This window comes from Eretmochelys imbricata, chromosome 13, assembly GCF_965152235.1.
Source record: "Eretmochelys imbricata isolate rEreImb1 chromosome 13, rEreImb1.hap1, whole genome shotgun sequence".
Taxonomy (NCBI): Eukaryota; Metazoa; Chordata; order Testudines; family Cheloniidae; genus Eretmochelys; species Eretmochelys imbricata.
In genome coordinates, this window is record NC_135584.1 from 26,289,242 (window position 1) to 26,315,803 (window position 26,562).

General features: G+C 48.3%; 1 protein-coding gene across 1 annotated transcript in view; it reads right to left on the reverse strand.

Annotated features, from left to right (window-relative positions):
* Positions 1-10,838: 10,838 nt before the first annotated feature.
* MAP1LC3A (microtubule associated protein 1 light chain 3 alpha) overlaps positions 10,839-26,562 on the reverse strand; it is a 33,844-nt gene continuing 18,120 nt past the window's right edge. Inside the window, exons 3-4 of the mRNA XM_077832333.1 lie at positions 13,847-13,953; positions 10,839-12,013 (exon numbers count right to left, since the gene is read on the reverse strand). Coding sequence (XP_077688459.1) covers positions 11,851-12,013; positions 13,847-13,953 — 270 coding nt within the window. The 3' untranslated portion in view covers positions 10,839-11,850. The remainder of the gene's footprint in view (positions 12,014-13,846; positions 13,954-26,562) is intronic.

Consider the following 26,562-nt stretch of genomic DNA (forward strand, 5'->3'; position numbering starts at 1 on the left):
GGTGCTTGAGGGTCCCAAACTGCTCTAGGGATCACCAGTGGCCTGCAGAGAGCTGGCTTGGGGCATGGCACTATTTGCCTTCTAGCTTGGAGCTTTATACTGATGCCCATCACTATAATCTCTGGGCATCTTCTATGTTAAATCAATAACCTATTAAACCAGGGATCGGCAACCTTTGGTACGCGGCCTGCTGGGGTAAGCCCCCTGGCGGGCCAGACGGTTTGTTTACCTGCCGTGTCTGCACGTTCGGCTGATCGCGGCTCCCACTGGCCGCAGTTCTCCGTTCCAGGCCAAGGGGGGCTGTGGGAAGCAGCATGGGCTGAGGAATTATGCTGGCCGCCCTTCCCGCAGCCCCCATTGGCCTGGAGCGGCGAACCGCGGTCAGTGGGAGCCGCGATCAGATGTCAAGTCCACTAGGAGACTACAAGTCATATCCAAAGTAGCTAGAGCTGAGAGTTTGCCTGCTCTCCCCTGCATCCTTGTGGGTTCAGTTATAAGGCTGTTCTGCTCTGAAAAAACAGTAACCCAATCTTTCCTCACTGGCAATATTACCAGGTTACCACATACAAGCTTAGGAACGCTTTCTTCCTCAGTATCAGTTAAGTCCAGAACCACCTCTGGGACAACTGAAATATCCTCAGCCTTCATAGGCTGAGGCACCTTCTGTCTGCTCCACAGACAAAGGGCTGGAGGTACATTCTCCTTCATTAGGCACACAATTGGAAACAGTTTTTCCTTCAACAAATAAATTCTTGCTTTCCACAAACAGTGGCTCATCAGACAGAGCTACTTTAAGTACATCACTTTTACCTGGTTCAGGCTCACTTTTACAAACTTCACTTGCCAGCAATCCATCACCCGCCAGAAATCTACCCTTACCTTCCTCAGTTAGGGCTTCAAACTGACCATCAACATTAATGTGCTCCAAAGAAGTGTTTCCCGGAGATTCTTTCTGCGCATCATCTAGTCCTAGACTCACTTCTGAGACACTAGACAGACATTCAGAAATTTCTTCACCATATAAACTGCTTTTCTGACTGGACAAACAGCTATTTTCCACAATCCCAAGGCTAGAGAAACTCTTCCTAGTTATAGCATAGCTGGTTAAACACATGCAACTTCTTAGAGTCAAACCCTCCCCTCCCCCCGCCCCTTTCACAAGTTTCCCTGTCTGTTACAGACAATACAGAGGATTCACATTTATACTTTTTCTGGGACTCGGTTATGACCTTACTCTGATTAAACATCGCTTTAATGTCATTCCCAATAAAAAGATCTGTAGGCAATAGCTTCCTTACACCAACTATAACTAATACCATTCCATTCAATGTGGATATCGGCTAAAGGCACACTCGCAGTAAACTCATAGAGGATTACAATATTCACACTCTTATCTGGTAAATAATCGTCCTCTCTGACAAAATCTGCTTTAACTAGAGTGATGTTAGAAGCTTTTACCATTGATTTTTACACTCTTTAGGAATTTCCTATTACCGCCCCCATACATAGGATTGGCACCATTTATGGGATTACTTCCTCCTGAGCTCACAGTAACAGCATTTACATAAAAGGTGGCAGTGTTGGGGTATATTTGGTTACCCTCTTTCTGGTCAAGGTCCATTAGCAGATTTTTCAGTTCTTGATCAGTGGCTTTCTTCTTAAAGGATAAGCCTTCTGTGAGCACAAATCTTCCGAGGCTTGCAGTTGTTTTAAGGTCTTTTGTATTCATAGCTTCATATGATTGTGGATCACTCATTGTGACTAACTTTAACCTTTAACCCTCTCTGTTTTAAATTTAAAATTTGGAGTAACTTGGGGTTCTGATCCAAAACCCAAGTGATCTGGTTTTGTGGATCCTGCTGACTATGCCAATGTGACTGGGGGTGCTCTGGGCAGCCCTTACTGGTAATGTCAAGGTCAGGGCAGGCTGCAAAAGGGGGAGCAGATACTCCCAAGGCTGGTGGGTAACACTGAAGTTAAACCTCCCAATCAGTCACAAACTGCTTCTGATCCCCCACACTGGTTATCCAAAAGCAAAAAAAAAAACAAAAAAACCACCTAGTCCCCTTTATTGCCTTCCAGTCTCTGGCTCCCAATCAGCACCTAGGTCCAGTACACTGAGAAGTTATTTTAAACTCTGCTCACATCTACAAAATGTTCTTCTGACCCCAAAGGGTCAGCCACATCACCAGATCAGTATAGGTTTGGATCTTACCCAAAATACCACACTGCAGCCAATTCTTATTAACTAAACTAAAATTTATTAAACAACAAAAGAGAGAGAGAATGGTTAAAAGATCAATATACATACAGACATGAGTTCACTTAATTGAGGTTTAGATTCATAGAGATGGTGAGCTTTGTAGTTGCAAAGAGTGCCTTTAGAATTCAGTTCATAGGTAATAGTCCAATGTCCAAATATCATATTCACGGCTGTCAAGGTTCCTTCCCCTCTCTGAACTCTAGGGTACAGATGTGGGGGGGGGGATCTGCATGAAAACCCCCTAAGCTTATTTTTACCAGCTTAGGTTAAAACTTCCCCAAGGTACAAACTATTTTACCTTTTCCCCTTAGACACTTGGTGGTGGCAACAATAAATTCCAACAAATATATAACAGGGAGAGAGCCCACTTGGAAACGTCCTTCCCCCGAAAAATCCTCCCCAAACCCTACACCCCCTTTCCTGGGGAAGGCTTGATAAAAATCCTCACCAATTTGCATAGATGAACACAGACCCAAACCCTTGGATCTTAAGAACAATGAAAAAGCAATCAGGTTCTTAAAAGAAGAATTTTAATAGAAGAAAAAGTAAAAGAATCACCTCTGTAAAAGCAGGATGGTAAATATCTTACAGGGTAATCGGATTCAAAACATAGAGAATCCCTCTAGGCAAAACCTTAAGTTACAAAAAGACACAAAAACAGGAATATCCATTCCATTCAGCACAGCTATTTTATCAGCCATTTAAACAAAACAGAATCTAACGCATATCTAGCTAGATTACTTACTAAGTTCTAAGACTCCATTCCTTTTCTGTTCCCAGCAAAATCATAGAATATCAAGGTTGGAAGGGACCTCAGGAGGTCATCTAGTCCAACCCCCTGCTCAAAAGCAGGACCAATCCCCAATTAAATCATCCCAGCCAAGGCTTTGTCAAGCCTGACCTTAAAAACTTCTAAGGAAGGAGATTCCACCACCTCCCTAGGCAACGCATTCCAGTGTTTCACCACCCTTCTAGTGAAAAAGTTTTTCCTAATATCCAACCTAAACCTCCCCCACTGCAACTTGAGACCATTACTCCTTGTCCTGTCCTCTTCTACCACTGAGAATAGTCTAGAGCCATCTTCTTTGGAACTCCCTTTCAGGTAGTTGAAAGCAGCTATCAAATCCCCCCTCATTCTTCTCTTCTGCAGACTAAACAATCCCAGTTCCCTCAGCCTCTCCTCATAAGTCATGTGTTCCAGACCCCTAATCATTTTTGTTGCCCTTCACTGGACTCTTTCCAATTTATCCACATCCTTCTTGTAGTGTGGGGCCCAAAACTGGACACAGTACTCCAGATGAGGCCTCACCAATGTCGAATAGAGGGGGACGATCACGTCCCTCGATCTGCTCACTATGCCCCTACTTATACATCCCAAAATGCCGTTGGCCTTCTTGGCAACAAGGGCACACTGCTCACTCATATCCAGCCTCTCATCCACTGTCACCCCTAGGTCCTTTTCCACAGAACTGCTGCCTAGCCATTCGGTCCCTAGTCTGTAGCTGTGCATTGGGTTCTTCCGTCCTAAGTGCAGGACCCTGCACTTATCCTTATTGAACCTCATCAGATTTCTTTTGGCCCAATCCTCCAATTTGTCTAGGTCCCTCTGTATCCTTTCCCTGCCCTCCAGCGTATCTACCACTCCTCCCAGTTTAGTATCATCCTCAAAAAGCATCACACAGACAGAGAGAGCCTTCTTTTCTCCCCCCTCCAGCTTTTAAAATATCTTGTCTCCTCATTGGTCATTTTGGTCAGGTGCCAGAGAGGTTATCCTAGCTTCTTAACCCTTTACAAGTGAAAGGGTTTTTCCTCTGGCCAGGAGAGATTTTAAAGGTGTTTACCCTTCCCTTTATATTTATGACAAGGGTGTAACAGCATAACTGGGACCTCAGCCTTGCCACTCAGACTTCCCCTGATGAAGCTTAAGCAGATTTGAGATGACAGAATCAGGGCCCCAGGATCTTTTATACAATTTCATGTCCTCTTTGACAAGTTGGGAGTTCCATTTGGAACAAAAGGTAATTAGGATGACTTTGAAGGAGGTCCATCACCAGTACTTAGCTATAGAATTAACATAAGGCAATTTGCTTGTTCCTCCACCATTCACAGATTATTTGCTAAACATCTCAAAGAGAGATGAACACAGAGATATCCCGTGTTTACAATTCATTTAAATGCTAGAATGTTCTTTTGATCTCTGAATGATCAGAATGCAGCATAGGCAGGAACTGTTAATTACACTGTGACCCTACTCATACATATGTAAATACACAAAACCACAAACATCATCTTCCCCCATGTCTTTTGAAGGTTCTTTATTTTTCAGGGTGTTTAACCCTTTCTAGCCATGCATCATAGAAGGGCAACAAAAATTATTAAGAGTGTGGACCAGCTTCTGTCGGAAGAGAGATTAAAAAGATGGGGACTTTTCAGCTTGGAAAAGAGACAATTAAGGGGGTGTATGATAGAGAGCTATAAAATCGTGAATGGTGACAAAAAAGTGACTAGGGAAGTGGTGTTTATTCGTTCACATAATACAAGAGCCATGGGTCATCTGATAAAATTCATAGACAGCAGATTTAAAACACACAAAGAGAAGTATTTCTTCACACAATGCAGTCAACCTGTGGAACTTGTTGCCAGGGCATGCTGTAAAGGCCAAACCTATAACTGGGTTAAAAAAAGAACTAGGTCAGTTAACGGATGATGGGTCCATGACTGGCTGTTGCCAAGATGGTCAGGGATGCAACCCCAGTGTCTCTAGCCTCTGATTGCCAGAAGCAGGGCATGGCCCACAGGATGGGACACTGAGTGATTACCTGTTCTGTTCGTTTCTTCTGAAGCACCTAACATTGGTCACTGGCGGAAGACAGGACGCTGGGCTAAATGGACCTTTGGTCTGACCCAGCATGGCTGTTCTTATGTTCAGGTTTCCAGCTCTTCTGGGAGAGTCTGAACAGAAGGCGATTGCCTAGCTGACACCTGTATGTTTCTAATAGGAATAATGCATGAAAGCATTATTCCTATTAGAGTCTGTAAATCCCCCGCATTTAGGGTCTACACATGCTCCTTTGTAAAAACTGCTGTAAAACTCTCTGCCTCTCCCCCCAGCACCCCTTAACTAGTGGGACTGTGTTGTTTTAATGAGGAGACAGCAAGGGGGGGCACATCGAAACAGCTCATAGGGGGACTAGGCCCTGCGAAAAGGTCAGCTGGGCAGCATTAGGCAGCTGGGAATAAAGAGGTGCATTATCGGGGGGTGGTCTAAATGCCCCTAGGGCCGCGTGGGGCTTGCTGTTCTTAAAGCTTATTTCCCTGCACAGCTTCCCAGGCCGCTCGGGGCAGGGACTTTTACTCGCCCACTAGGAGCTCTTCCTCCACTGAAACCTAGCGGGGCCAGAAGCATGCCCCATGTGGGCTGCCTGGCAGCTCATTTAGGCTCAGTGAGGCGCAGGCCTGGGTGAAGGGTGCCTCCATCGGCTGCTCCCATGAAGGGAGTTTGTCACTTTAGACCAGGGGTCGGCAACCTACGGCACACATGCGAAAGGCAGCACGTGAGCTGATTTTTAGTGGCTCTCTGCTGCCAGCTGGGGTCCCGGCCGCCGGCCCCGCTCAGCCCACTGCGATGAATGGAACCCCAGGCTGGCAGCAGGCTGAGCGGGGCCGGCGGCCGGGACCCCGGCTGGCAGGGGCCAGTGGACAGAACCCCAGCCTGGCAGCGGGCTGAGCGGGGCCGGTGGCCGGGACCCCGGCTGGCAGGGGCCAGTGGACAGAACCCCAGCCTGGCAGCAGGCTGAGCGGGGCCGGCGGGCGGGACCCCGGCTGGCAGGGGCCAGTGGACAGAACCCCAGCCTGGCAGCGGGCTGAGCGGGGCCGGCGGGCGGGACCCCGGCTGGCAGGGGCCAGTGGACAGAACCCCAGCCTGGCAGCGGGCTGAGCGGGGCCGGCGGCCGGGACCCCGGCTGGCAGGGGCCAGTGGACAGAACCCCAGCCTGGCAGCGGGCTGAGCGGGGCCGGCGGCCGGGACCCCGGCTGGCAGGGGCCGGCACATGGAACCCGAGACCGGCAGAGGGCCACACGTGTGCCACAGGTTGCTGACCCCTGGTCTAAAGTGACAAACGCCCTTCATAAAAGCAGCCAGGCTGGGGTTCCGTCCGCCAGCTGCTGTAAATGTAAACTGTATTACAGGCACGTGAAACCTTAAATTACAGTAAATAAATGAAGACTTGGCACGCCACTTCTCAAAGGTTGCCGACCCCTTCTTTAGACTGTGGAGCCCGTCACAGCAGGGATTGTGTTCCGTGCTGTATTTATACAACACCTGACACTCTTGGGGGAGGGCTCTGACTGGGCCCTTTGGATGCTTTCACAATATAGAGCTTTACTGGAACTTGCCCCCCCCCCGCGCCAAAAAAAAAAAAAAAAGTGTGAAGCAACTGCCCTGGCACAGGGAGTCGGATGGGAGAAGTGCTGGCAACTCAAGGGGCAGGCCTGGGGGCAGAGGTGGCTGCTAGCAGGGGCCACTCAGGCCTTCACACATGCCAGGCATGATGCAGAGCACCAAGACGGATGCCCAAGCATGAGGCAGGGTGAGGCCCTGGCCAGCCATTTTACTCAATGGTGCCAACTGGGCAGAAAATACTAAATGTCACAGTAAACCACTAAAAATAATCTACACAACAAAAAGTAAGAGTGTGGGAAAATCCCTCAGGAGGCTCCTTGGCCAGGCGGGGGAGAGCAAGGCAAGGGCGATTGTACTATGCCAGGGAGTCGTGGATGGGGCTGTGTCAGGACAAGGGCAGCGCCCTACCACACCTGGCTGGCCAGTTCCCTGGCTGTGGTGCACGGAGCTGCACCCCCAGTGCCCTCAGATGGCGAGTTGGGACGGGGGGGTCGGGCGGGGCTTTGTGGCTGGTGGCTGCCAGAGCTGAACTTGCAGATCAGGCTGTACTGTGTGACCCAATGGCTTAGCACAATGGGCACAAGCAGGTTTCCAATTCTGGGGCCCGCACTCGCCTCATGCACCTGCCACAAAGTGCACCTGCACCCGTCCCCCGCCTCCCACAAAACGTGAGCGCAGCCCTTATCCAGCAGGAGCCATGCTCCAAGGGCTCACCCGCCTGCTATGTCCAGCATACACAGCATATGGGAGTGGGACTGAAGCAAGCAGGGCATCCCCGGCGCACCCTTGAGGGCTACCAGAATGAGCTCAAAGGCATGAAGAATGACAGACACGCACAGGAAAAGAGGCCAGCAAATGGGTAGGGCTGTGTCAAAGTGGCACACAACATGCGCCTGGCAAGGCCGACCCCTTTGGTAACAAATGGCAGGGTGGGGTGTCTGTGAGAGAGCAAGTGTGACAATTGAGCTGCGTGACTATGAGCCAACAATTTTTTGTGCGACTGCTACACCAGCAAAGTAACAGTCACGCAACCGGTTTTTTTGCCACTTCTGAACTTTTTGTTTCAAACTTTGTCACCAAATTTGACCCAATCATGCAAATAGTTGTGCACGCCCACACGCCCCCCCCCCCCCCACCACCACCTTTTTTTTGCAGGGGGCAAGGGAGGCAAATGTACAAGGCCCTACACAAATTTTTCACCCAGCGCGATTTACTCGTGCATGGCAGCTTGAACTGTGCATGATGGTGGGTAACCAGCTTGCCCAACAAATAAGCTGCTTTTAGGGGTTGGTGCATGAACTGATTAAGACGAGGGCCATGAAAGGGTCAGCGATAATGGACCGGCCGGGTCTACCGCGGCCTGAGCCTGGTGATGGGTCGCCTGTAAATGCCCCTGCTGGAGCAGAGAGCAGCTGGGTGAGGTAATAATTGTTATTGGCCCAACTTTCAAGCTTACACAGCGCTCTGCTGCCCATCATTGTGAGTTTGAACACTTGGACCTGGCACCAACAGCAGCTGGTGCAATAAACAGTCCCTCATACCCTGGGGCCATGGCTACGACAACACTCTAAACTCAGTAGAGCAGTCATACGCTACACCAGATTGCAACCTTACGCCAGTTCAGATGGGTTTGGTATGGCTCATAGTCCGGTATAAATTGAAAAGAGGCTGAAGGCCACTAAACAGCAGGGCACAAGCAAGCCAGTGGATCTATTGGCCCAGGGGCTGGGAGCGAGCGGGAGGGGAAAGTAGGTGCGTATATGAATGGCAGGGATTGGTGTTAGGACCAGGATTTTTTAACGTCATCATTAAAGATGTGGCAGCGAGCATAAGCAGCAAGGTAATGAACCACCAAGCCAACATGGACTGCAGAGGGCTCAACGTGCCCGTGAGGAGAGACAGAACACAAGGGAGCAAGAGACAACTATGATTTGGTTTGGGAAGCTGCAGGTCCACATGTGAGGGGAAGAATAACCAGCGTTGTAAGACCTAGCCCATGGGGGGGTCTGCTGGTAACTCCTACGTGACACCGTAATGCAAGATGGTGGCAAGAGGCCAGTACAGTTTGGGGTTGCACAGGCAGCGTGGCCTATGCTGCAATGCTGTGCTCCATCACGAGCTGCTGGTTCTCAGCAAGACGCAGAGTGGGTGGGCGGGCGGGCTGAGGGCTCGGTGAAAAGGTCAGTGCGGCTGCAGTATTTTCAAGTGGCCGTGGGCCTGGCTGTGCCTTTTAAAAGACTGTATAGCAGGGTGAAGCAGTGACAGTGAGGACAGTCTCTACAAATATATTAACAGTAGGATGGCAGGAGAGGAATTATTTAGGTTGATATAAGCCAGGGCTCGAAAAACACTGGAGGAGAGGGGTCAAACAGGTGAGAAATCATGCCCAGAGCGGTGGCGTAGGCAGCATTTAAGCTTCCAGTTTTAAGTGGCTAGCCCACGTGGTTGTGAGGAAACTTTCCAAACTACAACCCCGATACAAGGCAGCTGCTCCTGCTCAGGGCTTCCCTTAACAGCACAGTGCAATTGTAAGAGTCACCCCCTCACCCAGCCACTCTGTGCCACCATGCAGGACCCCAGGTGAACGTTGCCAGGCCTGAGCACTGAACGAGCATGAGATTGTTCTTTAAAATCTCATGATTTCTAAACCAGACAGAACCTCACATCTGTTCTTGGCCTTCTGCTTTGGGCCTAACTCCCCCCCCAAGTTTTTCTCCACTGCCCCAAGGGCTAGAAACACACTTTGATTTTCCATTGAGATTCTCACATAATCATATGACTCCTGGAGCTTTGGGACAAAACACCACTTAGTGCACTGAGGCAATGCTGTAGCCAGCAGTGAAAGGAACAAGATGTGGGTTGGTTTTACTCTGACATTGCAATGGAAGGTAAGAGCAGCAACGGAAGGCAGGCGTTAGTCACAGGGAAAGGGGACCAGAAATTAAAGGTTGGGGGAACAGCTCCAGTAAAGCAGTGTGATCCCCTCCACCCCCGTTCCTCCTTACAGCTGCTCTGAAGGAAGAGCCGTGAATAAAGTGCCTTCTCTGTTCCAGAAGCCAGGACTGAGTAAGGCTTCAAACGTACCAGACACCCACTAGCCAGCAGCTTACATCAAAGCGATTGAATGGCACCAAGGGGAAGCATCTTCAGAGGAATTTCAGCCCCCCGGGGATGGGAGATTCTTACCCCAGCTTCTCCCTGGCCCTTAGCTTCCCTATTGGCTTGGAGTGAGGAGACACCTGGTAACTTTTCCAAGCACAGACTTTGGAGTGGGAAGAGTAGCAGGGGTGGGATGAAGATTTTTTAAAAAGGGGGATAAGTTAGGCTCAGCATTAAGCGAGGCTTCTGAGCAGTGAGCTGCAGCACGACCTGAAACTGCTGGCCAAGGGAAGCAAACCCCTTGGCTTGGGGGACCCATCTAAAACTAGCATGTGATTGAGCATAAGAATATGAATAAGGACCAATCCTGCCTGGGAGAAAAGTGGGGGATTCTAATGGCTTCCTCCCCTAGGCCCAATCTTCCTCTGGCACTAGGGTAACTCCAGTGAATTCAGGGGGGTTACTTCTGCCTGAGACCAGTGGGAGAGAAGAATCAGGCCCCTTTGTTGTAGAGGAAGTCAGGCCATTAGCAGGGATCCTACATGAATCTGCCAGCAGGTTTAAACAAGGTATGAGTTAGCAAGCGAGCAGCCTCATTTCCCTCCCCCACTGCACATAGGCCTTCTCTGGTCTGCAGATGCCAATGCCGCTTAATGGCTTGGTTCAGAAGTGGACTCCCTAGAACTGAGCACAGGAGAAATATGTAATCCTTAGTGTTTACAGAGCACTTTTCAGCAATAGATGTCGGCGCTTTACAAAGTAGGGCAGGATTATTATCCCATTTTACATATGGGGAAACAGAGGCACAAGCCGGTGAAGTGTCTGGTCCAAGGTCATCCAGCATGGCAGTGGCAGAGTCAGGAATAGAATCCAGGACTCCTGCGTGCCAGCACTGTGTTCTGTCCCCTAGGCAACACTGCCGCCCTTGGCCACACAGGCCTTGTTTAAACCCAGGTGCAGCTGGCATGGCTCAGCTATCACCATGGGCTTTGGATCTCCCCCTCCCCAACTGCTGGGGGATGCTCACAGTGAAAATGAATGAGACGGGAAAAGAACATTCCTGCAAGACACAACTTGAATTCATATTTATTTGTATGTATATGTATATAGACTTTTGTATCGCTTTAACTGGGTGGGGTTTTTTCATATACATTTCTTTTGGTAGAATACATGAAAAAAGGAAAAAATGTAAATCAGTACATTCCTCAAGTAAAGGGTCTCTGCCACAACGGGACCAAAACACCCCATGCAATGGAGAGAAGGGGAAGGGGAGGGTTTGTTTTTTTTTTTTTTTTTGAACAATTCGAAGAAGAACAAAGGAAATCAAGGTCCAAAAGTTGCCAGAGAAGCAGTGCTGTATGTGTCAGAGCTGTATAAATTAGGCTAACTCCACTCTGCTACATTTTAAAGTGCAAAGAAGCTCAGTTTATTTATCTACAGAATACAGGCAAATTATTCCCTCCCACCCCCTGGTTAAAAAATAAAAAACAATAATAAAATAAATCTAACAGATATACATTATCCACAGTCCTACAGACGCCTACACCTACTCGGTAGCACCAAGAATTTGATATGCGTGTAATTAAAATCAATCAAAACTCAAGAGCAATGATTTTGTTTGTTTGTTGGCTTGTTTTTTTTTGCAGACTTCCTGTCCTTTATTAGATTTTCAGAGGACAAGCCCCTCCCCGCACTACAGGTCAAGGAGATGGGCCCCCTCCTTCGACTCCCCATCACCAGCCCCAGCTGATTTGGCATTAGACTAAGAACAATTACACACACACAGCACAGTGAGAGCAGCTGAAGTTCCTGCTGAGGAGGAGGTGGGATGGGGAGGTGAGGGATTAGTGCTGTACATGGGGCAGGGGGATAGGGCCAAACTACACAAAGGGAGGGGAGGCATGAGTCAAACACACCGCACTAGCTTTGTCTGTGCCTCTACAGGGGTGAAGTTGATGGGGGCGGGGAGAGGGGTGTCTGCACAGCTCCTGCGCCGTGAGCCTCTGGCCACGTCATCTTCCCAGGGTGAGGGGGTGGGGGCCGTGTGCAACAGTTTCAGTTTGTCCCCGCGTGCTGTGCATCTGTCTCAGTAGCCGAAGGTCTCCTGCGAGGCATAGACCATGTAGAGGAAACCGTCCTCGTCCTTCTCCTGCTCGTAGATCTCCGAGATGGGGGTGGAGACACTCACCATGCTGTGCTGGTTCACCAGCAGGAAGAAGGCCTGGGTAGGGTTCAGCTGCAGGCGGCGCCTGAGGGCGACAGACAAGGGAGGGGTGGTTAGACCAAACGAGGAATGGCAGGGAAAGCAACGGAGCAGTGACCTCCCAGGGGAGCTGGCGGGCTGGAGGCCCCCATCTGTTCAACAAGGCCAGGCCCGGGCACTCAGCCTCCCTGGTGTGACCCAGAACTGCCCTTGTGGGAAGGGAACCTTTTCCCACTAAGCTAGGCCTATTCCAGCTTGCCCAGCCAGGGCCACCTTCTACCAAGGCTCTTGCTCAGATACGTGGCGCTCCCCGTGCTTCTGGGGGGAAGGGCTGAGCTGCTCTGGTGCTGGTGCAACCGAGGGACTCGGGACCCCTTCTGCCATGGTCCCCCAAGCACCACAGCTTCTTGCAGGGCATGAGGCAGGAAGGTACCAGCTGCCCTCTCAGGCCGAGCTCTCTCCAGGTTTGAGCCATCACGCTCAGCCCCCTCGCGTTCCCAGGGCTTCTGGTAATGCAGTATTTAGGGCAGCATTCACAAAGGATCCCCGAAGCCTGAGCCGGGTGCCCGGCCTCCCAGTACAACTAACGGGGAGCAACAGGGTGCCTCACCTCAGCTAGCCAATGGGAGATGCCAAATCAAGGGGGTGTCCCGCCCTGCTCTGAAAGGGCAGCTTTCCTTTCAGCCCAGTGGTTCAGGCACAGACCTGGCCCGTGGGAGAGGTCTGGTTCAAGTCTCCCCTCCACCGGATGGCAGGAAAGATTTGAAGCGGGATCTGCCACCTGGGCTATTGTGATGTGGACTCCCTCAATCGCTCCATGGTGGATCATGAAAAGAATTACTGGAGCAGGGGAAGTGGATCTGGGATCTCCCACTTCCCAGGTGAGGGCTCTAACCACCAGACTATTCAGTCACTCTCCTGCTCACTCTCTCTGTGGCCCCGTGTTGAAGCTGTTCCACTGCGGATACAATTCCTGGGCCAGAGAGAGCAACGCTGAGCTCGTGGTCAGAGCACTCCCTGCCCACTAAAGTGGAACTTAGGTGCCTAAGTCCTTTTGTGGTGCCAGCCCTTACTGCCTCCTGAAAGACTCTCCATCCCAGCCTGCTGCACCCTCTCCCATTGTACCCCTTCCCCTGGGCAGCTCCACGAGACTAGCAGCATCCTCACACAATGCTTATGGCCTCAGAGCTACGCTCACTGAACGGGCTTTCCAAGCAAGGCAGCATCAAGGGATCTGAGCGCTGGAAGGGGAGTCGGCAACTCCCGAGCTCCAATCCTGGCTTGGAAATCAACCCGCCCTGTGGCCTGGGGCACAGCCCTCCCTTTCTGCTCCCACCTCCGTTACCAGGGAGCCAACTCATGTGCCATCAATGCAGGGCATGCTGCAGAATAAGGCTCTCCCACCCCCATGCTGCCCTCCCAAGAACCCCTCTCTTGCCAGCCAGAAGAATGATGACTATCACACTCTGGCCTCCCAGTGCACGGCAAAGGGCAAGGAATTGGAGAGGAGGAAGTGGCTTTGCTCCTAGCTCAGCTATTGGAAGCTCAGCACAGGCACCCATAGCAGGAGGATGGGGATGGAGGGAGGAGGATGCTGGTGCTTTAGTATAGCCCAAGCCCATCACACCAGGCAGCAGACACATTGCTTCCTTTTGTAAGGAGATGGCTGCAGGGCCTCGGTTCTGAACCCCTCCCAGGCCCTAGAATCCATCCACCACTTAGTGACAGCCAGCCAGCTTGTCCATTGCTCCCTTCCCCAACATCACTGGCCAGTACCTGTTTTCCCCACCCAGCACAGCCGCCCCATCCTGCGCAGGTCACACTGCCAAGGCGGGACAGGAGGGTTCATGGCACGTTCACTTTGGGCTGTTTCACTTACCGGATAATTTTTACCAATTCACTCATATTGACGTGGTCAGGGACTAGAAATTTGGTCTTATCCAGCACAGGCAGCTGCTTTTCCCCCTTGTATCTTTCAATGATGACCTGGTGAGAGAAAAGGGCAGAGTCAGGCCCAACCTGCAGCTGCCAAAAGGCCACTATAACGGGTGCCATCATCTCCATGAAGGTAAGTGCCTGCATTAACCCTCTGAAAGCCGGAGAAGAGCAGCAGCTCCTCCAGCAACAAAGTTTTTCAGCAAGTTTCCCTCCTGAACGTTTTATCCCTGAGCCCCACGGTCCTGAGAATCTCCCCACAGCGCCCCTCCACTGAATGACTTATTTTAGATCAATCCCAAGAAGTGGCAACTTTACATTTGCTCTGAGAGCATGTGGTGGGGCTCCCAGTTGAGTGTGCACTGGAATGAACACAACCAGCTGTCTGTTCTGCAGATGGAAGAGAGCTTAGAAATCAAAGATATGCAGAAAAGGCACACCAGGCACAGAGCTGGACACGCCCCCCAGTTTAGAGACTTATTAGTCTCTTATCACACAATCCAGTTACAGGGAATCTGTGGCATGCCCTTCCCACTGCATACAAACCCTGCAATGGACTGATGACCGTCTACCATCACGCTCAGACAAAAATCTCCCCCCTAAAGAGCACACTGCAGCCCAGGCTGGGCTGGACTGGACTGGCTCTAGGGCAACCAGCACTCGGCTCAAGGAGGATCCAGAGTTTCTGAAGAATCTGAGCTTCTGTTAGGCAAGATTTTAGCTCACAGGGCTGTGAAGGAACCCTCCCTAATGTGAAGCAATGCAGTGCTGTTTTCCTGACTCTGCAAATAGCCTGGAAAAACAGCTGCACACCAGACATTGGCTACCCTAGTTATACAAATGGGGTGTGGTTGATACTGAAAGCTACTAATGACTATATGTCACCACACAACCATTTCACTGACTGTTTTAGCAGAATACCCAGCTACTCTGGGCCTGAGGGCAGGGCCTGGAATTTAGGAAGAGATCAAGTACTACCCCGTTATTTTCTCGTCTGATCCCTGCTATCAGTTTCCTGACTCTCTGATGAGGTTACTTTGTTTTGCACATCCCAGAGGGGCATTCTTGGCCCTTCCATGGGAGCAGAGCAAGCATCACACCTGGCAGAGCCATGGTGAGCACCGGAGTTCAGCAGCCTGCAGTCAGCAGGCAGGAAGAGCACAGGTAAGATATTACAGCACGCAGCTGGAAGGGGCTTGGAGCAGACGGAAAACTGACTGAAGGCCCCAACCTGTATCGCTTCCCTTGGAGCCTCACTCCCTACTGAACAGGGCAGTTCCCACATCCCAATGGGGCAAAACAAGCAAACGGGCGTGGAGCAACCAAACTCTGCATTAAATATCCCACTAGAAACGCCTCCCCGGGCCAGAGTGGGGATTTTAGCTTACCCGCTATCAAGGCAGACAATAGGATCTAGGACTAGCCACCTGTAGGGTGCCTGCCCGCTTTCAGATGACACCAGCCACAACTGCCAGGCAATGGAAAGAGAACAGAGTAGGGATGCAGTGCACAGAAGAAGAGTGGTTTGAGATGCAAGTGATCACCGATGTTCAGAGAGCACTAAGAAATGGGCAGTGGGGAGTTGCTCTGTCCAGCACTGCATTTAGGACCAGGGCCCATGCTGCTGAAACCCTGAAGGGCGAGTCACAGTTTCTGACCCTGCAAGGGCACAATACAATAGCGTTCCAGGCACAAAATCTCTGCAATAGTCTCCTCACTCCTTGTACAGCCATCTGGACTCTTTCCCTTCTGGCCTGGTTTCAGTATTTCCATCCGCAAACTGGAAGTGGGCCACTGGATTCCAACTAGTCAGCAAATGGCAGCACAGAGGAGAGCGTCTGAGGTGGAGAAGGCCAGGACGGAAAGCCGGAAGTAGCTTAGGCAGCCAGGAGAAGCAGGAATTTTTCCCAGTGGTCTGAGAGTAGACTGTGTATATAAGTGACCCTTCCCTTCTACTGCCCCAGCCTAGCACCATCTCCCAAGGCCAGAAGATGCAGAGGCCACCAAGAGTCTTTGATACCTGTTGATGTTGCAGCAATTCCCAAATCCTGCTTCAGCACAGGAGGCTGCACTGGCTGCCTTCTTGAGGTCTCCTCCCACCTTTCAGTGCTAGGACCATGCAGGGTGTTTATTAAAAAGAAGGAAAGTATTTGGAAGTTCATGCTGATATTTTCATGGATCCTCTTCCCAGCTGCCAGCAACTAGCGTCAGGGTATTTCCCTGTTAGTATCCATCGATTTCCCTCCACCCTGTCATGCTACAAACCTTAATTTCAGTTTAGAGAGTTATACGAAAGCTGCTTCCTCTAAAGCATCACAGACTATAGACAGAGATTTTTGAAATAAACAAACAAAAAAAAAACAGTAAAGAAAAAAGGCCAAGATTTGTTTCTTTAAAACTTCATCACTTATTCTTCCTCTTTAAAATAATTAAAGAAATCTAAAGAACCAACTCCATTTTACTGACAGAACAGAGGTAAGAGAAGAATTTCAGTCTCCTCCCCTGCACATTGCAGCCTCAGGCCTCTGCTCCTCTCCCCACTTACAAACAGGAAGCCTCACACAGTAACCTTTTATTGTAGGTTTCAGAGTAGCAGCCGTGTTAGTCTGTATCCGCAAAAAGAAAAAAAAGAGTACTTGTGGCACCTTAGAGACTAACCAATTTATTTGAGCATAAGCTTTCGTGAGCTACAGTTCACTTCATCGGATGCATAAAGGTGATTTGGGAAGGAGAGGGGAATATTTGCATATTAGATTACATATATTATATGAAACTGAACATGCATTTCAATACCTCAATCCTCAGTATGGATTCTCACATGTTATACGTTTGTGCTAGAGGAATAAAATTGCAGAATCACAGTTGGATCCTCAAGCCCCAATGGAGAGGCACAGTGAGAATGTGAAGGTGGGGCACATTAGGGAAAACAAAACAAAACAACAAAATTACAAACCAATGGGCATCCTTCCATCTAGGCACAAAAATGTTTTAGTCTCAAAATCTCTCTCTTGTAAGAATTCCAGGACTTTTGAGGAAAAAATAACAAATTAAAATGAGGTAGCCAGAAACACACCAGAAAAAAAAAAAAAAGTACTTAAAAATCCACAAGAATAGCAACTTCAAAATGTCTTTAAAAATAAAACCATGGAAGAAAATGAATACTGTAGAAAGAGAAACGATGAGGAAAACTGGGATCAGATACAGGATGCAAGCAAGGGGAGGGTGCTGGTGGTAAGAGGCTGTTTTGTAGTAGTAATTTTTTGCATGCATTTCAAAATAAAATCACATCACAGTATCTCAAATGAAAGCAAAAATGAAGCTGGAGATTCTTCCTTAAGTCCCCTGGGCAGATAGGAGCTGGTCATTCCCTCCTCCCATTCATCCCTAATCCAAAGGGGAAATGAATGTGTGGCTGGATAGGTCTTTATCCCCACTTCTGAGGAAGAGAGAAAAATGAAAGGGAAGATGAGTGGCAATAAAGAGAAAGAAAGTAGCTGTTCACCCCACATGGGACTTAAACCAACAATCTCTGGCTTAGGAGGCCAATGCTTTATCCATTAGGCCACTGGGGCCACACAAAATAGTGTCAAGGAGGGCTCTGAAGAGACACTTCTGAAGCTCCTGGGGCATGCCACAGGGGGAAAGGCTAGATTTAGAAGGTGCAGGAGAACTTACTTAGGGTTGTGTCCACAGCACGGTTTTTACTTACTGCTATAAATCTCTTATGAGATGTTTATAGTCTGTGCAGTAAAAATTAGTTTTGAATTTAACTGAAGACTCTTGTTCTCCACAAAAGTTGTCATGAATGTTTAGGGGTAGATTCCTCTGGCTAATTACAAATGCAACAAACAGAACATGCTGCCTAGCAGAGATTCCTCCACAAAAACCCAACGACAGTTTTGCAGAGTGCTTGTTCATTCAGTAACCACTCTCTTTGCATGATAGGAAATTACTTCATAATAGCATGACTGAGACAGGAGTCCAAACCTATCGAGCCCTCAGGATGCAACAGACCCCGATTTTGGAAAAGTTCTCATCTAGCCCAAACTTGTTTGGTTTGATCGCCATTAATTTTATTACATGCAGTGTTGGTCCCAGGATATTAGACACACAAGGTGGGGGAGGCAGTATCTTATTGGACCAACTTCTGTTGGTGAAAGAAATGAATTTAAGCTCCCAGGCTCGAAAGTTTAATTTTGCTAGACGCTAAAACTCATGGACTGAATAGAGACACTGGATTTATGGCTTATTACAACCATCTATAACACTGACATCTCCCTCCCCTTCCCCCCCCCACACACACCCAGAGGGATGTTAACTGGCCACTTACCTTTGAGTGATCCCTTGAAATGTGTTAACTGCTTATTCTAAACTATGTGTTCCAGTTTGTATTTAGCTGCAACACTGAGTACATTTCCCAGACCTGAAGAGCTCTGTGTAGCTCGAAAGCTTGTCTCTCATCAACAGAAGTTGTTCCAATAAAAGATATTACCTCACCTATCTTGTCCCTTTAATTTTATTGTTTATTTTTTAAAACTTACTGCAAGTTACAGTCAAATGTTTAACAAAGGGGTTTTAATTATTATACAGGTTAGCTGAGAACGGAGATTGCTATGCTACATATGACCCTTGTACAACACACATAACAAGAACTTTATAATTCAAATACCCTAGGCCTTAAGAAGTATGGCTGTAGCCAGTCAAGGTAACTTAAATAAATATTCCATTACCACTACGGCTCCAGACGTTCAGTTAACAATACTGATACGTTAACATTCACCTTAGAATTTCAACCACCTTAATTCTGCCCCCACCCTCCAGGATACAGGCACTTTAATTCATACACTATATTCTGCTTTTGTAAAGCCACCCATTATAATAATCTGAAATAAAACTTTGACAGTTATTACCCCTTGTTGCACGATCTGTGTAATCCTGCAATATGCAAGGACAGCATGGCACTAGCTCAATATGAACATCAATCCAGAAAGACTAACAAAAGACACTAACTTGTTTCATCTTAGATAAGACTGTTTGACCCCCTCGTCATTTGTTCCTTTAGCTCATGAAGGGGATCAGCTCTCACTCCATGTTTGGGGAGCACAAGGGTCTGGTCCCTCTTTCATCATTCTTGTCATTGGGTCAGCAGTATAGGGAAACAGGCAGATAACAGCTGCACAGGGACAGAGACACACTAGTGCAGCAGAAGTGACTGTTCCCGGTTTGTTCAGAAGGGTGGTTTTGGCTGAGCTTAACATGTGGTGAAGAGGGAAGCAGACAAACTCCCTGGAACCTCTGATCAAGATCCAGCAAGCTGAGAAATGGTCTCTGCTCCCCCCCTCCCACCGGCTGGGCCTCGCTGACATGCTTCCCGTGCTGTCCTTGCTGATACAGGAGAGAAAGGCACTCAGACACCCCCCTAGCAACACGTATGGTACAAAAACCTGGGGGAGTTCAAATGTAATTAGGAGCAAGAGGGGATGAAAATGGAGCAAAAAGCAGACTAGCAGGGAACACTTGCCATGAAAGAGATTTACTCAACTGGGGAATAATCCCCCAAAGGCCATCATGGAAGGAATCCCTGTCACTCAAGTCATTGCACCAGGGAATAAATCCGGGCCTGGAGTGAGAGACATGAGAAGCGAACGGGGTCTTTCCCATCCCTGACTGGTGGGATTCTAGGACTTCCTGATCATGACATGCAAGACAAGTCTCCAGGGAATTCACTATGTTCTAGATTGTCACAGCTCTGTGTAAGTCAGTGGAGCTAGGACTACTCACCCCAGCTCAGGGGTGTCCCTTAGTTTGAAGGGATTCAGACAGTAGCAACAGCTAAGGGGCTTTGTGAGGAAAGGTTACAAAGAGCAGTGTGCATCTTTCAGATAATGCCTACTGACAGCCAGCTGTAGTGTCCTACGAGGCTGCAGGGCATTACAGTCTCGAAACCAGTCAGTCAGAATGGCTGGTCGAGAGGGAGAGGATGGACTTTGGATAATCTAGAGCGGAGTCCGACTCACTTCTCCTCAGCAAGGGCCGAGAAGTCATTCAGCTGGGATTGAAGCTTCCCTCTTTTTAGCTTAATCCACAGCTTTATTGCAACTTTCCCAACACCGCTGTGCACAGGAATGCTCCTGTTCACCTCACTTAACAACGCAACCCCATGCTCTGGGTGTCCCTAAGCCTCTGATTGCCAGAAACTGGGACTGGACGACGGGATAGATCACTCAGTAAATTGCCTTGATCTGTTCATTCCCTCTGAATCATCCATCACCAGTCACTGCCAGAGACAGGATACTGGGCTAGATGGACCATTGGTCTGATCCAGTATGGCTGTCCGTCCGTTCTTATCTGCCTGTGGGAGGATTATTAGTTATCTGCATTATTGTAGCATGCAAGAGTGCTGATCTGAATCAGGATCAGTGTGTTAGGCACCGTACAAACACAGAACAAAAAGACAATCCTGGCTCCAATCCCCCACACAGCACAGCCCACGCAAGCTCATCTCTATGGAAGACACGGTTGGCAGTAGAGTCTGGAACTCTCTACACCTCTGGACTTGTCTGAGCCTTTAGATCCTGGCTGGACTTTTCCAGCTGTACCATACCTGGGCAAGAGGACAGCACAGCCTCCAGATCAAGGCATTCTCTCACCCTGTGCCTGTTCGTCACGTACCCTGCTGTTACTCTAGATTGGGGTCCTGAACCTGCAGGTGCAGACAGGTGTCAGAACCACCCTGCCCATCTGAGGTTGCTAAAGGATGAGGTGGTCTTGGCCAGACCCCAGATAGATGTAGTCTGGAGTGGGAGGAGGGTGCTAGGCAGATCCCAATATGAAAAAGGTTGAGAGCCCCTGCTCCACCAACACTCAGCTGAACAGGACACAAGCATGATCGTGGGATGCATTCGGGTCCCACTGGGTGCACTGCTCCCCGTTCTCACTAAAACTGGCTCATCTCAAATTCATTATGAAACTATAATACTACAAACATGCTGGTAACTTCTACCTAGCATCTTGGCCTGCCAGGCCTCCTCCAACCCTCCAGCAGGTCAACTGGAACTTCATCACCACCTTCCACTCAGACACACACTGGGTGGACTGAGCTTGCATCTGAATAACAGAGATGATTTTCAGAGGCTTCCAGAGGAAGTTGCATGCCCGACTGCCCTCTGTACCTTTGAAAACATAGATCAGTGTGTCCAAGGGAGTGAAGTTACAGGTCATGAGACAATCACTGACTATTCACCAGGCATGTCACAGGCTCTAACCTCCCACATGGGCCCTGAGACCAGTCAATCCATTTCCACCCTCGTCACAGAGCCTCTCCATGACGGATAGAGGGGCAGAACTATGTTGCTGAACAGAATGCTGAATCTAGCAGAGGACTGCTCTATTACAAGGTCTGATGACAGCACTGACCCTTACATAAGACAGGCCTGGGGTCCCCTTGAGGTTACAAGATTTTCTGATGGGCTGATTTTCTGTGACAAACCAATAGAGAATTTAGGGAGAATCTTGGAATTGCAAAGGGGGGTGGGCTCTAAAGAATGGTCCCTTTTTTATGGCTGCTCCCTCCCTCCCTCCCTTTCCATCTGCACTTCACTTTGACAGCCAAGTTCTTTGGCTGTAGGGAAGAAGCTATTAGAAAGTGGCAGCCAAAATAAGAGGATCTGCATGTATGGATGCTGCTCTAGTTATTGTCTGGTTTCAGAGTAACAGCCGTGTTAGTCTGTATTCGCAAAAAGAAAAGGAGGACTTGTGACACCTTAGAGACTAACCAATTTATTTGAGCATGAGCTTTCGTGAGCTACAGCTCTGGGATTCAAATAGATGCAAACAGCAGCAGATCCTGCAGGCATAGGTAATTCATATGCTAGGACTACAGACCAGAGAACAATAGCACAACTCTGCACTCTCTAGTGCCTGCATTACTTTTCTTTATGGACATGGTCCATTCATCTGGCTGTGGCTTGGTTCTCAATCATGTCGAACAGGAATGGAGTCAGACATCTCTAATTATCAGCCACTGCATCCGATACAGACTGGCATCTCGATTACAATGACACCAGCCTGAGAAAGATGTCTGGCTGCTGGGGCAGCAGCTGGTTAGTGCCTCCAGCTTATGGTCTGTCGTTTTACATGACAAGCAACAACTTCTAGGGATTTTGTTTCAAGGGAGGCGACTGGAACATGCCTTACCAGCTACGGATGGAATTATAAAACCAAAGTTTACACCCTAAAAGGACCACAAAAGAAGCATATAAAAGTGCCTCCTTCCTCCTTTTGCACATTGCTCATCATCTTAGATTTCACGTTTCTCAGTGTCTACTCTGTATAGTGCTTAGCACAAAGCAGCCCAGATCCTGATCAAGGCATCGGGGTGTTACCTTAGAAATAATGGGAATGAAGTGCAGGTGAAAGGCCCTGAACAGAGCCCCTGAAGGGCAGAGCCCTGAGCCAACACTACAAATAACAGGTGCAGCCTCACACCTCCTCGCCCTGGTTTTGGGGGCAAGAGGGGATATTGCCATCTTCATAGAATCATAGGACTGGAAGGGACCTCGAGAGGTCATCTAGTCCAGTCCATTGCACTCATGGCAGGACCATCCATGACAGATGTTTGTCTAACCTGCTCTTAAAAATCTCCAATGAAAGAGATTCCACAACCACGCTAGGCAATTTATTCCAGTGCTTAACCCCCCCAACAATTAGGAAGTTTTTCCTAATGTCCAATCTAAACCTCCCTGGCTGCAATTTAAGCCTATTGCTTCTTGTCCTATCTTCAGAGGTTAAGAACAACGATTTTTCTCCCTCCTCCTTGTAACAAACTTGAAAACTTATGTCCCCTTTCAGCCTTTTCTTTTCCAGACTAAACAAACCCAATATTTTCATGGCCCATCCAATCCTTGGCCTCTCTGTTCTAACGGTGGTTTGTCCCAGCCCACTCTGTACTGAAGAGGGGTAAACATCCTATTTCACTCTACTCCAGTTCAGATATTGCCCTTTTCCCCCAAGTCTCTGAGCACCCCTCAGAAGCACATAAATACATTGTATGAAGACAGTGTATTATGCAGGGCATATACATCACATTCCTTTGGGAGGCAGGTTTCCTACTGTAGCCACAGACTTGCATGCTGAGCGGAATACAGCAGCTCGCTCAGAAGATATTTTAAGCCGCACAAGCCTCCCATGAACAGGCTTGGAATCTGGAGTGGCTGCCTAAAGAGCATGGACTCAGACCCAAGGGAAGAGCCTATGGAGAAAAACAATGAATTGGAGCAGAGGGAGAGTAGCTTGGCCAACTCCTTAGAAGCCATCTACTGCTCAGGCTGGACAGAAAACAAGCCTCTTGTACTCCCCCAAGGAAGTCAAAACCTCACAAAGCTCAAGTACCAGGTTCACTGCAGTGCAAAAGGAATCATCAGTTAAATGGTCCCAAACACTACCTTACAATAGCGTTGATGCAGTATTATCGATACATGCCTAAATTTTCAGAGACCCCCCCCCCCCCCCCAACATTACTGGAGCAATTTTGTATCCACAATTAAATGCAGGTGAAAAACTGGAATCAACTGGGCCCACGATCACTCCCATTTAGAAACCGGATGACATAACCGCACCTGAATCTACTTGCAAGCACAAAAAAAGCATGTGCAATAGCAGAAGGGCTGAGGCCTAGTTAAAAATCAGGCTCAGTGTGAACAGGAGCTCTGTCTTACATCTGAACTGGCACTTCCCAACAAAAGCACTGCCTAATACCAAACTGGGGCAGGAGCCCAGTAGGATGGTAGCCGCTTAGAAATCAGGGATTTCCTTGGGTTTCCCATCTAAACAATGACCTTAGTATGCTTTGCTTTTGAGATGTGACAAGATCACAGCCCAGAGCGATGTGTCTACAGGCATTAAAAAAAACTGGAACAATTGATGTTAAGCACCCCTCAAAAACAACAAGAGCAACTTTCAGCTTTGCTAGTCATTTCCCTGCATACTGCACTAAGAGCCACGCAGATAAAGTTGAACGGTGAACGGGCAGTACTTTGTTAAAACGCATTAACGCGTCTTTGGAGTTCACTAGCCACAAGGGCTCTCTGTGCTGTTTCTGAGAAAGCAGCATGTGACCAGCTCACGTTTCTCTGGGAACGGCAGGAAAGATATCCTATCCCATTAGCACCCCACACTATGCCATAAATCAGCTACTAGAACCCAGCTGTGCACAGGGGAGCTGGAGGGAGGGGAGATGGACTCAAGTCAACCGCCACTGATTACCTTCATGCCATGACTCCATGAGACTGCAGGGAATTTACACAAGAGAATTCCACGTGGTTATATATTTGGAAGCTGGCAACCATGGGCCAGTTCAGCAAGGAGCGATGGCGCTGGGGGTATGGAAAACCAGAAGGAAAGGAAAGACAGGGTAAGTGAGCAGCCTGATGTGGAAAGTATTGGAGTAGACTAGAGGAAGAAGATTCTACCCAATCAGTAGAAGTGCTGAAGTATGCTTTGGGTTGGCAGTAGAGTTTGGACAGATAAGCAGCCTGGAAGCACAGTCAGAGATGGAACTGGGGCTCAGCCATGAAGAGATGCACGGCTGTAGAGTTTTCTTATCGGAATTTGGATGGGAGCCCAAAGAAAAGCAGCCGCAAGAAATGGGTTTGGTGACTCGGGGCGGGCACTCTTCTCCGCAGGTCTGTTGAGAGAGCCTTTGCGGCTGGTACCAGCTCCTGGATGAGAAAAGTTGACATGCTGACAACTTATTGCCCAGAAAGATCCCCTAGCACCTTAACTGCTAACCTCAGTGTCCCGCCAAGTTTTGTTTAGGGAATTAAATTCCAGCCAGCAATTTCGATAGGACACTTCATCCACAGATTATAAAGCCAGAATGGATGGTTGCATTTGAACTGCTGTATATCATAGGCCTCCCTGAATTGATTCCAGTCTCACTAGAGCAAGGTCTTATAGCAAAAGATCCAATCTGATTTTAAAATTGCCAGAGAATCCACCACAGCCCTGTTCCAGGGGTTAATTGCCCTTTTAGGAACAGTTGTGTAGCACTGGTGCACACTGTTTAAAGGTCATTGTATTCCATACTGAAGGAGGATATACTTCAGGAGCTAGATAAGAGATTCCCAGGTTCGAAGGATGCAAAATGCTTTTGTACTCTGCATTTTCCATGCAGATCTGATAAGCAGTGATCAGACAGTTAACTGGGATTGCCAATTTAGGATTTATTTTCAGTTTACTAAGTATGCCAACTGCATTTCTGAGAATAATTCTATTGCTTTATTCATATATCCTTTACATTCACATAGTCAGATGGAACTTTCGTCGCGGACCTGAAGAGTCCTCTGGGGAGGAGCAAGACAGCCAACCGGCACACACATTAAGAGGGAGGGGAAAGAAAAATATTGCCTAAAGACCCTGGCTCAAGCCTCTTTTTATCAGAAGTGCCAAGGGATCTTCAGTATCTGTGCAGAGCTACATTTTAGAATGTCATTGCCCTTAACTGCGTGATTAAAATGCATTCTTTGAAACTCAGACCTGCAAACTAGGAAGTAGCGTCAATCAGACAATGCAGAGCAAGTGAAATACACACCTAAAATCCTCCATCTCACAGGGAAGTCTCTGTGTGGAGGAGAGAAATACCTTTCCTGAAACCACTACTCCTGACAGAATTCATATGTACTACATATTTTCTGCGGGGGGACACAGAAAAATGCAAAATAAAGCTGCCGGGGGATACATGCCTCTTCCCTGGCAGCCCAGTCAGCGCGTCTGTTCCAGAGTGCCTGGAGCAGCCTAAGACAGGCAAATCACTGTGGGGGAAAGGGGCTGGGCGTGCGTGCCTGTGGGGGAGACATTGATCACTGTCAGGGGGTTGGGCTGGCCAACAAGCGAGGGGGACTCTTGCTTGCTACTGCAGCTCGGGACTCTGGCTTGCTACTGCAGCTCGCCAGGCATGGAGGGTGGGAGGTCTATTTATTATGCACAAGAAATGCTCTGTCCCTGAGGCAGAAATGTAGCAGCCTGCCTACTAGCTAATTGATCATTCTCTGAGGCAGAAATATAGCAGCCTGCTTGCCTAGTAACGTCTGTTACTTCTTGAGAATCAAAAACACACTTAATTAAATATTAGTATCATGTTACTGAAAATTGTTTTTAAATTAAAGAAAAATTGCTTTCGTAAAATAACCCCCACATTTTGTTAACGTTGCTGTCAATGGTTAATTGATCTCATTCCAGAGGCCGAAATGTAGCAGTCTGCCTGCACAGTAACATTGTTAACGTTTCTATTGTTAGTTAACTGTTCCCATTCTCAGTCTATTCCCCCAGGAGCATAAAACCTGTAAAAGTTTTAAGGCCCCTACATTGCCAGAATGATGTAAAGCCTTAAAAATGACAGTAAGGGAATCAACTAGGAAGATTTATGTGCTTTCTCACTTTTTTTCTGTGCCAAAGTGGCACAATGGGTTAGATTAAGCTCAGGATTTGTTTTACTAACCCATTTAAAAAAAAGACTGAAGGCAAATAAAACATTTACCAAGCAGTCAATAAAATGTCAGGACAATCAGGACCAAGCACTTCCCAAAGTACCCAGCCAGGTCCAGGACAATGATTAGCAAAACTGTATGACTTATGTTTGAAAGTCTGAGCAATTTAAAATGA